Raw genomic sequence first — 15325 nt, 5'->3', positions numbered from 1 at the left:
GTGTGCAGCAGTCTCAGTAAAAAAAAAAAGAAAAAACTGTAAGCTAAAATAAGGGTCAGCTATGAATGTCAAAACCAAGAATTGCCTTACGCTATTCCCATAGCTTATCATTTAGTCAGAAATATTTTACAGGAAGTATTAGTTCTATTATGGTCTGTCTTTCAGTTCTGCTGAAGACCTACATTTCTGAACTCAGTGAAATCTCAATACAAAATGTAAATGTCATTATTCGTAATTGCAATATGCTAAATGCTTCTGCAGTCACTATTCAAAAGCTCTTTTGTCAGCTTTTTTCTGTAGTGTTTGTCTGCAAGTATGAGTTCCTACAGAAGCTTAGCTCTTTAGCCCTGCCAAGCAGTAATACAACAGAGCCTCTGTCACACTCTGTGTGTAGGCTTGGAGCTTTTATTTCCTCTCCTGATCTTTTGATTTGCAGATTTTAAAACTAGAGTGGATCATTACTGTTCTCTGATTTCACTTCCTATAGTGTTAAATGGTCATAAAATGGCATGCAGCAAGCCAAGTAACTTTTGATTGGAACTGACACTCATGATATAAAACTTTAACATGATGGCAGAAGCTGTCGTCTCCCCTGGTAAGTGTTTCCAGTACTTAGCGTGAACACTTTAAAAATGTGTAGTATCTTCACCTTTTGAATTTTTATCTGCTTTTCTCTCTTTTTTTTTTTTTTAACTTTGGAGACTTGTTATGCCTTTGTGTCTTGGAAACCACGCTAGTATTAGAAGTTATCTTGATTTGAAACTACTTCTATGATTATGACCTTCAAATTTTTCTCTGAAATACATGAGCTCCCTTAGCCTGTTGCTGAAAGGAAGACTTTCAGGACCTCAAATCACACTTGTGACTTTTCTCAAACATCTTTTCTTTGTGTTGCCTTTTGGATTTTTAAAGGGCACATTATTTCCATGATGGCCTTCACAGTGATGCATACAATTACCATTTTACCTACAATCCTTGTTACATTTGCTAACTTTGGGCTAAGAGTAGATGGACTCTCTAAGACCAAATCTGGAGATCCGTTTTCCTAATGTGACTTACTCTTTTTCCTCCCATCCTTTCTAAAGCTGATACTGTAGTGCAGACTTGCCAGCATGGTCTATGTATTTTTTGTAACAAGTTACATTTAGTCTTTAACTTAAGTCTTGTTAGGAATTGTGTAGAGGTTGTTTTGGGTTTGGGTTTGTTTTTTCTTTTGGATCTTCCTTGAAGTGTATGCTATTTATCAGCTATTAATATTATTATCCTGTAGTGCAAAAGTTCCTATAATTCGAAAACTATTTTCCTTAGCTAGATTTAAAACAGGTGGGTGTTTTTTCAGAAACTAATGAAAAAAACCCCTCTTAATTCTTTAAGAAAATTCCTAACTGCCAATACAGTACCAGTTTTTGCTTGTCTTCCTGGAGAAGTTGTTTGCTTCCCTTTCCTATTTGTTTGTTACTCTCCTTATAACATACTAAAAAAAACTTGGTTTAATTGTGAGAGCAGTCCCTTCTAGTGAGCATTAGGTATTTTATACTTATGAATTCGCTTTATTTATTGCATTTACCATCTTGCTCTCCTTTCCCAGAAAGTGAAATTTTCTTCCTAAGCCTAAGCAGTTGTGGTAAGTAGAAGCAGATTTGATGCATAAACTTGGGGAATGCCCCACCTAGTGGATGATCACAAACTAATTTTCTCTTTGCTCCAGTTAGATAGGAGACTTAAGGTTATGTTTGAATACTTTACATATTAACGATGTTTACTGCCAGCTCAGGAAATTAATTAAATAGCTGGATTTTCTTTCACCTTTTTCTTATGGGGGAGGGGGGGTGGTGGTGGTGTTTGGGGAGCTGGGAGAGGGGAAAGGTAAAAAGGGGGTTTACATTAAAGAAAGTTTCAAGTTGAAAAATATGTTGAAGTTCCCACTAAATGCTTTGACATAAGAAATTAATTACAAACTATGATGATTGAAATGGCCATCTTCAAAATGGCATTCCTGGGTGTCAGAGGAAAGGAAGTATCTCAACAGAACAATTTTCTGTGTGGGGAAAATTCTTTCTTTATTCAATATGAAACTGGCCTTTCCCTTTAAAGCAGGACAGCAAAGTGGAGGGACTGGAAGCCTGTCCTCTAGCATCTCAAAGACTTGTGCTTTTAAAGGCAGACTAGGGGATGAGAGTTATACCCCACAGTGAACAGAAATTATTCATTGGAAAAAGTGGGATGAGTTAATAGGCAGTTGCTCTGCCCTTCCTATTCCTGTGTCCAATAATGTCCACATCCTTCCTCATGTGGATGAAGAAAATTTGTCAAAAGGCAGATTTTTTGTTCCCTTAAAGTAAAGTTCCTGATCTTTCTGTCCTGCTTTTGGAGTTGGTATTTGAGTTGTATATAATGAGATTATATTCAGATATGCTTTCTTATTCTTCTGTATTATAAGAAATACTTTATTTCTTATGAATTTCATACTGAGAGAAGACTAGATAAACTCTTTTTTACTCTTCTGCACTGTGTATTTGGAATAGACGCTACATTCTGTAAATGAAATAAGATGCTGAGGAATCACACACACCTCTTCTACAGGCTTAAACATACAGGTAATGCCCAAATGATAAAATAGCCTCAAAAGAGATGCCTGTAGACACATGCAAAATACCACTTTTAAACTGAATGAAAAAAAAGAGGAGGCAGGAACAAGAATGTCTTCCATCCATATTCTAGTTCACTGAGTTTCCCCACAAGTATTCTGTTTGCTGAATGTCCAACAGGGAAAAAGAAATATGTCAAGTAAGTTGACAATTTGAGGTAAACTGTTTTTAATTCTTTCTTCATGGCTACAGACTGTCTCTTGATGTGAGTTGTTAAGGACATGCCAAGTGTTACAACACTATCTGTGTCTGGAAGCTGAGTCTTAGTTGATTTTTCTCTTTTCTCCCTCCCTGCCCACCCCCCCAAGAATGAATAAGTTGACTAATTTTTTTTTGCTGCTGCTGCCTTTATTAACATTAGCATTTCTATAAATAGAACACTATACTGAATAAACAGAAGGGCAAGAATTGCTAATGTAATGTGTTGCTTTTGCCATGTGATGTAAAAGCACATAAGCAATATATTATTTTTAAAGTATCTTCAGTGAACCTTTATGTCAGTTTCATAGTGGATGTTAGAGTCCAAAAGCAAGTTTTCCTAATAAAGCAATTCTTCTACCCATTCCTGATGTTAGGAGTGATATAGGGAGGCTGAAATTGGTTATCCTGGTCAGAAGTACCTTCTGAATTCAAAGGTGTCCCCACACTATATGGCATTATTTCATTTGGTATTCTGACATTGCTTGATTTGCGTAGTGTATGTCCGTAACCTGTACATTATGACTTTTTCTTCCTCCATTTCTTAGAGGAGTGATAGATTTCTTTCTTTATTAAAGTCAATTTGTGGAACAGAGATGATGTCACTTGTTTCAGATCATATCAAATACATGGAATAACTTAGTAATGTTGAGTATATTAAACTACCACAGTACAATGTTAACATTTATACCAAAAGTTATTTAAATAGAGCTGTAGTATACTTTTAAGAGCTTGCCTTTGTTTCCTTGTTCTTTTTGTTTTCTGTTATACTGTCCATTGAGAAATGCAAAATGACATAGCTGACTGAAACAGAGTATTTAATATCAAAGTAAAGGAATAAGTTCTACACTCTACACTTCCTCTTCATTCTTCAAAAGCTTATGAAATAGTCTGCAGAAAAAAACCCTTAAAACAATCTTCACAAATTCTTGGATGTTGGGGAAGGCATTTTGGTTAAATTTCTTCCACAAATTGGAATATACTAAAGTATAAACCTAGATTTTTTTTTTATTTTTTTTGGGGGGGCATTTACTGGCTTTCAGTCCTGGGCAGGCTTAGAACGGTGTTAATTTATACCTAGTTAGTTTTATAGCAAATTAACTTGTGCGGACTGTAAGACCACCATACTCTAAACATTTATTAATAGGAGTTGTATTTCCTTTGTGAGTAGCTTTATTAGTCCAGGGTGGAGTTCATTTTCTGCAGCTGAAATAAGTACAGGTGGGGGTAGTGGTCACTTCAGGAAGTATGAAGAAATAACTGTCTTCCCATCACCTTGTTAGTGGGTTATTTGCTCAGGCTTCATAGTTTTGTATCCTTTTGCCAATATAGTCTGGTTTATCTTACAAAAAAAAAAAAAAATCATGCCAGTCTGTGAACAGTGTAGTCCAGTAGGGCTGCTGCCACTGAGTGGGTTATAGTAGCTTAATGTGGTGAAGGCTGGGGGTGGGCGGGGAGGCTGGGGAATAACCCTTACTCTTGCAATAGATGAACAGCATTCATTCTTCTGCTAAATCAAAATAAAAATTGTAACAATTCCTGTCTGAGTTCCTCTGAGATTCTCAAAAAAATAAGTCTTCAGTTACCTCTTCTGCTTAATGGTGAAGTTGTATAATAGTGTAGAACTTGAGACTGAAAATACTGCTTTGCAAAAAAATTTCTTGATCTTTTCTTTTTAGATCAGATGACATATGGTTTGGTTTTTTGACCTTTGTCCTAATCTTGATGTGTCCCAGGGGTAAATTAAGACTTTGGTTCCAGCAGTCAGTACTAGTTTATGCTTTGTTTGTTTTAGGCGGGCACGGAAGAGGGGGGAGAAGTGGAACTGTCCAAGCTACACACTCACATGCACACAGCTTCCTAATGAGGTCGTGTTGCAGTCCCCTTCATGGAGGTGCCCTGCCTCACTAGAAAGTAAATATATATGCATACCTGTGGAACAAGTCACCTCCCCTTCATACAATTTAGAGACAATAATACACCTTAACAAGAAATTTGTGGGGGGACAGAGGCAGGAAATGACTTCTGACCTTAGAGTCAGTCTTCTTTCTAGGGTGAAAAATAGTAAAGCATATAGCAAATGTGTTAGTACAACCAGATTTAATATACAAATCTGGTCATTCTTTTGTTTATGTATGTATCTGTAAACCTGAGAGGGCAGTGTTCAGTACACTTGAATTCCTGGCTGTACTGCATTGCCATTGAAATGTTTACACAAACTTGCACTTACTATCTTGGTTATAAATTTTACTGAATTGTGTTCTCTGAATGGAACATAAAAATTAAATATAACCGATCATGGATAAATTACCATTACTACTAACGCAGATCTGAAAAGATCTGTTTTTTTTTTTTTATGAAGCAGAAAAGTTCTAAAATTAAGAGGTAGCTGTGCTGTATGGTAAATGTAATGCATTAGCACTAGATTTAAGAAAGTTGTTGGTTCACCTCCATTTTTATTGGAGCTCATCACATGGTTGTGGGCTTTAAGAGAAGCAGAGGTGGCAAATGTGGAGTATTTCTTAAAATTCTTTCATAAGTGTCTTCAGAGACAAATGATATTATGCTGTATTGTTTCTGCTCACTTTCTTTATGCTTGATAACACTTAGATATAGCAGTATTTTACAAAGTTTTTTGTCAAACTAATATTTTTTTTCCTGCTAAGAAGAATGTCACTTCAATCTGCCAGCATGCTTCTAACTTAAATATTACTTGCACACACACAAGGGGCTGAGTTTTATACTTAACTGTAGCTGATGAACAATTGTAATACTGATTATTGGTGAGGGGAAAAAAAAGGTTCTAGCACAGGGTTATTTCTTTTTGTTTGCAACAAGCATATCCCTCAAAGCAGGACTGAAGCCCGACCTTTCCAGTAAGCTGTTACCTTGTAAGTTAAAAATGAAAACAATGTAAGCTGTATCCCTTGTGATCTCAGAGGGTTTTTTGCATGAGAGGGGAAGCTGATAGAATGTTTAATGCCTTTTTTTAAACTTCATGCAGGCACACATCTATTCTTTGGGTACAACGTTGAAAGCAGCAATAGAATATATAGTAGAACCTGAGACAGAATCAGAATTTGGGCAAGATCTGCATACTCTTCTGGAACAAATGCAAGAAGAGAATCCTGAAAATAGGCCAGATATTGAGGTAAAACAGCCCTACCTAATTTTCTGTTTAAAAAAAGTGACAAAAATATTCCTGTATGTGTGCACATTAATAGAGGGATGGTCTTTATATGTAATATGCTGAGATTTTGCAAGAAGGATGAGGTTTTCCCTTACTCAGCAGAAACTCTTCTTTCTTCCTACTCTAATGGAGATACAACCTGAAAAGTAGATGTAAATGTTTTACGATTATTTGTTTATTAAGAAGGTTGGGTGAATACACTTGTGGATCTAAATTTTCTCATTAACTATTTCTTCCCATTTAATATTTAGTTTACAGAGAGCGAGAGAGAGTCAGTCATTAGAAGTAAGAGCACAGGCATTATGCTGTGAAATTTGTATGATGTCTCAAATGGTGTTTGGATTGCATTTAAGAAGGGAATGGAGGGAGCCATGCCTCAGGAAACCTCTGTTGCTTGGCATTTTCAAAGCAGTGTTGTTCAAAGCATTACTGCTAACTAGTTTTTCTGTAAATATATAGATGTTTAGTAGTTTTTGATTAGAAATCTTAATTGTTTTTGTATTTTATTCCATTTAGCCTCTTATTTTAGCTTTAATTTTTAGAAAGAATTTGAAGATATATAGGAATTTTTGAGATTATATTTCCAAAGAATTTACATTCTAAATGTTGGTTACCTAACACAGTGTTACTTGACATTGATGTGTGAAAGTTTAGCTTTAATGCATTGTTTCTGGAGACTTTCAGATTGTAGCCAGAGAATAACAGCTGTCCAAATGTGACCTTTTCTTTGGATTCAGTTCTACTTCAGAATAGTGCTATCTAAATTTCTGGGTTTTTCTGTTTTGTGGTGTTTTTTTTCTTTTCCCTGAGCTGATGGTGTATATTCTAAATGGTATAGCACCGATAATCAATACTTTCCAGAAAGAGTGCTGCAAGTGAAGGATGAATAGATTCATTTTTATAAAGCAAATAAGATTGGCTCCCTGATTGAGGACTGCCCAGGCAGGAGACCATTTCTGACATAGAGTCTACTTGATCAACTCCTGTATTTCTATTTGTATTTCTATTTTGAGCATAGTCAGTAAAGAGATTGTATAACACTATAGCACTGAAAGCTACTACTGACTACTTACATCAGCCCAAAAATAGAGTGGATCAAGGCTGGTCTAGGGTAACATATGATGGTCGCTTTGTGACTATCTGTTCTCTTTTCTGTTCCTTTTCCACTGGGACCTTTCTTGGGTGGAAAGGAGGGGGGGGAGCTGTATGGAGGGAAAACCCATATACTTTTCTAGGCTTTTCGCTAGACTCTAGCACAGCTGGCTACCTGTGTCTTTTTCCTGTCCTTCCTCAATCTGGTATGTGAACCAACAGAGTCATTTTCTTCCTTCCACTCAAAACAGCAGAAGAGTAGTTGAGCAGGTTAATGGGGAAATAGGAGCAGCTCTTCAGAGCTGTATGAGGTCTCGTCTGTTCCTAGATAAACAGTTACTGAGGAAACAGTGGGATGCATTTGGAGAGACAGCTCTTTTCTACTTCCTGCCCATGGTGACAGGTTTTTAAGTGTGTGAATGTCTGTAGTTAATTGTGTGTGAGACCAGTGCTAATGCCATCAAATGATGCCTAGGCTGCAGATTGGAGTTGTATACTACTGTTTCTTCTTGTTATCTGATAATGATTGCTTTCTCTTAATTGGGAATAATGCTTTCTAGATATTTGTATTTTGCAGTTTTTAAAACATTCAGGATTTACTTTTAATGTAATTTTGATAATAAAAACATTCACCATCCTGCCTATGTCACTCAATTCAAGGCTGTTTAAAAAATAATCCACACTATAGCTTTTTATGTTTTCAGTATGTTACTCGTAAAGGATAACATTTAAGATTATTAATTTATATCAGTTGTTCTTAGTGTTTTAACTGTAGGCTAGAACTTGAACTGTATTAAATAATTTCGTGATAGCCCATGGTAAAAATAAGAAATTAATCCATCCACGTAACACAGTATAATGAACAGTGCAACGAAGACCTCCAATGTAGCATCGTATAAATTCAGATGTACTGTATGAGTTAACGTGATTCACTTTAGTCAAAATTCACAAATCTATTCGTTATTAAATAAGTATTTAACACTAATTTTCTCTAGAGCATTTTGTCATTATGTGAAGAAAAACTGAAGATTGCTTCATCAAGTAATATTTGTCGAAGCCTGTCTGCTGTTGGAAGAAGGGTTCTTTCAATTGAATCATTTGGTGCTTCTCAAGGTAACCTTAAAATGTATTTAGTCTAGAATTTTAGATTGCCTGACATATCTAGTGATTTTTAAAATACTATGTTTGTGTACTTTCCTGTTATAGGTTCCTTTCCAGATATCAAAAAGTCATTCTTAAATATTTGTGGATTGGGGGTGGGGAGCAGGGGACATAACTCTTAATGAACATAATTATTATATTTAGTGTCCTTTATGATTAAAAGTGACTTGTCTAGAAATAATTCATTTGTGTAACATACTGAAGATACGTAACAGCAGTGGCAGAAAAGCAATACAATGATTTACTAGGAAAGATTAGAAGGTTTAAATACCCATTTAATTTAAGCATCTGCTTTTTGCATCTAGATGTCTGTGATAACATGTGGAAGGGAAGAATGTGTCAGAGAAGTTTGGGATCTAAATTACATTCAGATGAAAAAAACAACATAGCAGGTGATTCATCTGCAGTGGAAGATGTGACAGCTACCTGTCATAAGGACTCTTCTGTAGTTACTATGGTGACTGGCAGAGAAAGTGGTTTAAAGGAAATGCAAATTGCTCTGGATAATGAGAAAACTCAACATTCTCAACTTGCAACTCAAGCTACAAAAAGCAAAGAAGAGGACAAATATGCAGTGTATACTGACAGTTTTGCTAGTGTTGCTTTGGATATAAAATCATGTGTTATTGACCTGGAGAGAGATGGCATTTTTAAGAAAGGTTCTTTGAGAAAAATTAAAACCTTTCCAAAGCTACCACTTGAACCTGCAGATACAAATAACTTTTTTACTTCTGTAACCAACAGTGGACCACTAGCTAGGAAAAATCACTTGCTAACACAAGAGTCACTACCTCTAGACAATAATAATGAGGTTGCTTTTTCAAAGGGAAATCTTAACTCATTTGCTATTAGTAGTCCACCAAAAATAGAACCAAAGAATCACCAGGTTAATGATCTTCTTTTAGAAGCTCCGTGTGTATGTACACAGGTGTCTGGCATGAATCTAGAAGAACATATGTCACTTATTAATGGTAAAAAGATAGGTTTTGCTTCATCTGATTACAAAGAAGACTGTTCTGATGCTACCTCTGAAATGCCAAATACAGCTGGTATGCTAAAAGCCCCAAATCGATCTGTTGCTGGAGCAAAAATGCTAGACAATTACATGGCGTTGGAAGACTCTTCTGAAACTTTTCAAGGGTCAAATGAAAATTCTTTACCACATTTTAACAAGATGGCTTCAGTGTTAACGACAAAACCCAGTGGGAACAGATATGGATCAAACCTAATTAGGTCTCCAGAATTAAGCAACGGTGCAATGAGCGCAAACAATAATGAAGATAATCTTTGTGGAGGCAGAGGGTCAGAAATCAAAACTAATGAGCAGGTAGTAAAAATAAAGTCTTCTTTATATAGTTGCTGTAGTCACTTATGTGGAGATGAAATGACTTAAATACTATGTGATTGCTTCCCCCCTTGCCCCCTTTAGCATCCTGGAAAATCAAATTTTGCTAGTCTGCACACTTTAAGAGTTAATACTGGAAACATGGTGATCCTTTTTTCCTCTTTAAAAGTAAAGTGCTACAGTGAAATTTATGCTATTGCAAAATCAACTTCCATTTTAATCTGTTTTTTTTTAACAAATGGAGTATTCTCGCTACTGTGTTAGAGCAGCATACTTGATAGTTGATTACATTTGTAAGAGAACATTACCAAAGCATATGTAGATTTTTAACTCTTTACATTACTGTCAATACATAAAGTTCACTACCTTGCAGTGGGCCTCCCAGGTGCTTATGAAAGTTGCAGAGTTCTGACTGTAAACCTGACCTCGTTGAAATCAATGGCAATATCCCATCTGCACTGGGAGGTGAAAAAACTCCACTTTTTTTTAATCTACATATGCATTTAAGTTTTTGAAAACTGTACACCTGCTGTATCTGTTCTGTGTTCTTAAATTACTGCCTCTGTGTTTGTTATGTATATTTCATGAGAGAATTCAAATATGTGCACAATATGATGGATATGTTGTCTCAAGCATTTAGCCTTTATAAATAGCCAAATAAGAAGAGGGAGAGCTGATATTAGTCTACTAGAATTTCTTGATAGATAGTGTAGTGTGGTCTCTTCTCTGCTCAAATTACGTATTTTCAAGGTGGACAAGTTTGGTCTCTGACTAGATGGTTTTCTCTTGTGCTACACTTAGAGAGATGTAAACAATCCACGTGATAGCTGCTGGCTAAAAATGCAGCATGGCTGATGCTTCTCCAGCCTTGCTGTGACTTGCTAAAAATGAACAGCACAAACCTCACACATTTCATTTCCAGAAATTATGCTTAGGTGAAGATGTTGGTTTTTTTCCTTACTTGTCTACTGACAACTCAGCCTTGTTCTCCTTGCCTAGTAACCAGTCTTCCAGCCATCCCATGCAGTGGCATCTAGGGGTATTTTCAGTCTGCATCCATCCCTTTTTTCACCTTGCCCAAACACCTCCACTGGAGTAGTAACCTAGGACTGTCAAGTGTCTAAAGATCCTTTCATTCATCATAGCTAAAAAGATGAATGCAACATTGAAGATTCTATTCTAACTGCTTTTTTCCCTTTCCTGTCTCTTCTCCCCTCAATAACGTGCACTTACTAAATTCATAGTGCAGGAGGATAGTAAATATGGATAAGTACCACATGGCATGGTTTTGCTCTCTGAGGGAGTTACATGTATGCATATTGAGTCCTTTATTTAGGTTTTAAATCCTGCAGGTTCATTCTTCAGACTCTAGGAAAAGATCCATTTATTGTAGACACATCCTCTTTTTTTTCCTTCCTGCTCTGGACTATGCAACCTTACATACTCAGAAGAGAGTGCAAAGTAATATTCAGATTTATAATCATTCCAAAGTCTTCTGCTTTTGTTATGTCATTTGTTACTCTGAATTTACATGAACCTGCTTCATTTGGTAGATGTGTTTGTATTTCTAACAAGGATCATAGCAATTTCAGTCACTGATTTCTTGTGAGAAGGCTTGTTAGTATACAGAAATCTAGATACGTCTTAGTATTCAAGCAATGGAAACAACTGTCTTTCATCTTATGTGCAAATCTCTTTTTCTGAATGGAGGTCTTATTTTTTTTTATGCCAAACTGTATAAACCTAGGAATTAATTTGCATGTTCTTTGTCATGGAGAGGATGGCTAAGATAAGGCCCTCAGACCGCTATAAAACCACTGCAGCTGGTTTGCTGGGTTTTTTGGTTTGGTTTTTTTTTCATACCAAGAAATAAAGATACCACACTTAAGTCACTTGCCTTGAGGAGGAGGTGGGCTTACTTAAACCTCTGTGTCAACTAGGTAGGTGTGGTGAATAAGCTGCCATCACTTAAGAACACAAATTGAGTGTATTGATAGGAGTGGTTCTTTTAAGGAGGAAAAAAATCTGTTGAAATAAGGCCTATGTTCTAGCCCTCCTGGATTATCAGGATAACAGTTTAAGTCTGGGTACATGAAGATACTTTCAAGAAAATAGTCTTCCTCAGAGTTATAGTTTCCCATAATTCTTTCATGATTTAAAAGCTGTAATGGAAGTCCTGTTTGCTTTTCCTGCACCAGCATTTGAGATTGGCACACAGAAAAGTAAATCTTCTTCTTTTTCTTCAAATATTTCATAATCAATTTAAATAAAGTTTTCTTTCAGCCTGAACAGAATTTCAATCTTCCAAATAAGTAGGCTCTTAGTAGAAGTGAGTTTATCCTGCTCCCACTGAATTTGCAGGACAATCACAGTGAATTAGAAAAGGTAACTATTACTCCAGTTACCCTAACTGGGATATATATGATCTGAAATGAAGATAGCAGGGTGGTTGTTGTCTATGAAACCAGAGTTTTTATAGCTGTGTTTTTGGTAGAAAAAAGGTTTGATAGACTCATGCTCTATATTCTTTTTTTAATAATCAATTCCAGCAAATATTCAGGTTCTGCCACATAAAAATATTATGCTCTTTAGAGCTTGTTAAAATCCAAAGTTGGTCTTAAACAAAAAACAAAAAACAAACAAACAAACAAAAAAACCACACAAAAAACAAAACAAAAAAAAACCCACCAAACGCCAAACCTCTTTGATTATTTAACTGCTGTAGGGAGAAAAAAAGCATTTAAATATACCGACATCTGTGAGCAACACCTAGATTTCTGAAATGGCTGTCTTTTCCCTGAAATGCTGATCTTCTAGCCTGGTAATCTTTTTTGTTTTCTGAAGGAGGGTCATTCACTTTCAGTAGTCATTGAACTGTATGGCAGACTGTATTACATGTCGTCTTAGAGAAGGGGTGGGGGGGGTTAATGTTTTCAGCTTCTTTTTCCTCTTCTGGAAAACAGATTTTATTCCTCGGGCTTCTGAAGCATAGCAGTTTCTGCTTCTGTCTTACCTCCTGACAATTGCAAAAATAAAGCCATACTGTGCTATCCCTTATGTGACAAAGTTCCAACTGATGTTTCTGTAAATTTTCCAGTTCTCTTTCATTTCTCTGTGCCAGAATTTTACCAAATACCTAAAAATGTTTGATTTTTTTTTAAGAAGCTGAAACTTGAGTCTGAGAGTTTGTTCATTTACTGCAAAGGCATAAAAAGTGTGAAACCCCAACTAATGTGATTTCTATCTTCTGGGCTAAATGGAAAACACCTCAGAAGATCTACAGTGCAGCTCTTTCACTAGTTTTCTATAACAGATAAGCACGATTGCAGCGAATAGAGCTTTTAGAATAGTATCTCTAGCATCTCTAAATATTTCTTGTTCTTCAGAGAAAGTGCAATACCGGTCCCATCCGGTTGAAGATCAACCTTGTCTACTCTGGAGAACAGACAGTTTTTCTTACCTGTCAATAATACTTCTCCAGTGGACAATATTTTTCTAATACCCCAACACTGTTTCTTAATGTTGTGTGCTTTACTGCTAGTAAGCATTACTAAAAATACTTGCTTGCTTTTGTCTGGCTACTGCAATGTATCTTGTGAGGGTTTTCCTAGTAATTTTTATAGTTTTGCATGCCATAAATAAATATTTTTCACTTCAAGTTTGAGTGGGGATCTTTTATTTCTCTAACCAATTTCATTCCAATCAGGTGTGTCTCATTTCTAATGCTTTTGAATGTTTCTCTGTGATTCAAATGCTATGGCCTTTCCATGGGAGGGGTTAACAGGAACCTGGCATATACACATTTGTTTTCTGTTGGTCATTCATAGCCGGTCAAGCATGAGAGAAGTGAAAAGCCATGTAGCTAGAGAATGACACTTGAACACTGGGGAAATAACACATGAAGGAAAGAAAAGTTGTCTATTCCTAGAATAGTACCTATTAAGAAAAGAATAATGAAAATCTTGCTTGCTTTGGCTGTTTAAAATATGCCAGCGTTATGTTCATAAATATAATATGTTGGCATAGTCTGAATGCTTTGAAAAGTTTGGTTTTACAATTCTGGTACCAACAATGAAATAAAAGATCTGTTAAATGATCTTTGCAGCACTGAAGAAAAAACAACCCTTTTTCAGGAAGTGAGGTTTAAAATGCGATCTTTTTGGCATAAAACAAAATGTCACCAGTATGTAACTATAGGCAATAACCAGTCGTGGTTTTTTCACATTTTCTGTCAAAATTCCTGTGCTGTGAAAAACATTTTTTTATTTTAAAAACTGGGTTATATAGTTTCTGTTATGAAAATGTCTGTTTTAGAACATGAAGAAAAAAAATTCAGGAAGAGGCACTGGATTATAGTTTTGTTTGCTTTTCCCTGCAGTTTCACTGATGATAATAATAAATGTTTTATATCAGTACTGAAATAATGTTAATGCTTTAAGTGAAGTGGACTTGAGGCATTATAGATGCTGAATAGTTGTCTTGAGCTTGCTTTGCTGAACAGATAATTAAGAAACAATGCATGCTACAGGTGGTTTGACTAAAAATTTTAATGATATGTTTTCCAGCACTTCAAATTTTTTTTTTCTTGGTGGTTGAGTGGGGTGTTTTGAAGTTGTAGGAAATAGTAATAGCCATGAATCAGACACTTGCATGTTGAAAAACAAAACAGCGAAGCCTGAGGCAGATGCCTAAATAAGGGACTTTTACACTTAAATGTTTACCAAAACATGAACAGGTTCACTGTTGAGTGTGCATTGTGCTAAATACCTGCTTTGAGGCTTAAATAAAAATTGCCTTATAATGTTAGGTTGAGAAGTGTATTGTTTTTCCTTTGGAAACTATTTTAACCAGACTGCATGTGTTTTTCATCACAGGTGTAAATGTGTGATGAAACATGTCTTATCATGTACCTTGACTATATCAGATAACTTTAACAATATGTTAGAAGGACAAGTCCCCGGCAGGTCTGAACCCTCAGTCTTCAAATGAAGTGTTCTAGAATTCTCTCTTTCTGGTATAGGAAGGTGAGCATTTGGAATAATTAGGATACTAGAAGAATTACCTTCTCAGGTATTTTTTTCAGGAATAAAAATAATCTTTTGGTATGGTCAAGGTGGAGAGAGACTTGAATTATAGTAAGAGACAATAGCAGTGCAATTATTGGTATCACAGGAGAACAAGTTGCATGTGAATACTAGCTAGCAATATTAATATTTGAAGTTTAATCTTTCTTTAGGATGCTTGCCAGAGAGAAACAATGAGGGTATACATTTAAATAAAGTTCACCAGTCTGTTACCAGACTGCATCCTTTTTTTTTCCCTGACTCAGGTTAATTTGGCCATCCTGTGGATGGCAGTGATTCTCACTTCCGCTAACATTTGCTTTTCCTACATCCTCTTTTCTTCTGAAACAGAGTTTCAGTTTCAGAAACTTTCTTTTTATCCTCTATTTTGTTATCTATCATTGACACTTTCTTCTTTCTTATCATAAACTTTTGCTGCTGCTCTTAGGGTTTATTCCTATTTTCCTGCTGTGCTTAAATCTCTTTCTGTCATTTCTTTCTTCCTCTAGAGAGCTTGGCTATCCCAGAAGTGATGAGAAATACCTTTCAGCTTTCTGCTGTATAACTAGCTTCAGTCTCCAGTTTAGTGAGAAATTCTTCTTCCCCTTGCTAGCCATTCATCGCCTTC

General features: G+C 35.9%; 1 protein-coding gene across 1 annotated transcript in view; it reads left to right on the top strand.

The window, feature by feature from the left end:
• The window catches only part of KNDC1 (kinase non-catalytic C-lobe domain containing 1), a 67317-nt gene that overhangs the window by 20410 nt on the left and 31582 nt on the right, over positions 1-15325 (top strand). The window contains exons 4-6 of the mRNA XM_059821429.1: positions 5851-5997; positions 8124-8241; positions 8595-9616. Coding sequence (XP_059677412.1) covers positions 5851-5997; positions 8124-8241; positions 8595-9616 — 1287 coding nt within the window. The remainder of the gene's footprint in view (positions 1-5850; positions 5998-8123; positions 8242-8594; positions 9617-15325) is intronic.

This window comes from Gavia stellata, chromosome 9 (assembly GCF_030936135.1).
Source record: "Gavia stellata isolate bGavSte3 chromosome 9, bGavSte3.hap2, whole genome shotgun sequence".
Classification (NCBI taxonomy): Eukaryota; Metazoa; Chordata; class Aves; order Gaviiformes; family Gaviidae; genus Gavia; species Gavia stellata.
This window is presented reverse-complemented; position numbering and strand designations above follow the sequence as displayed.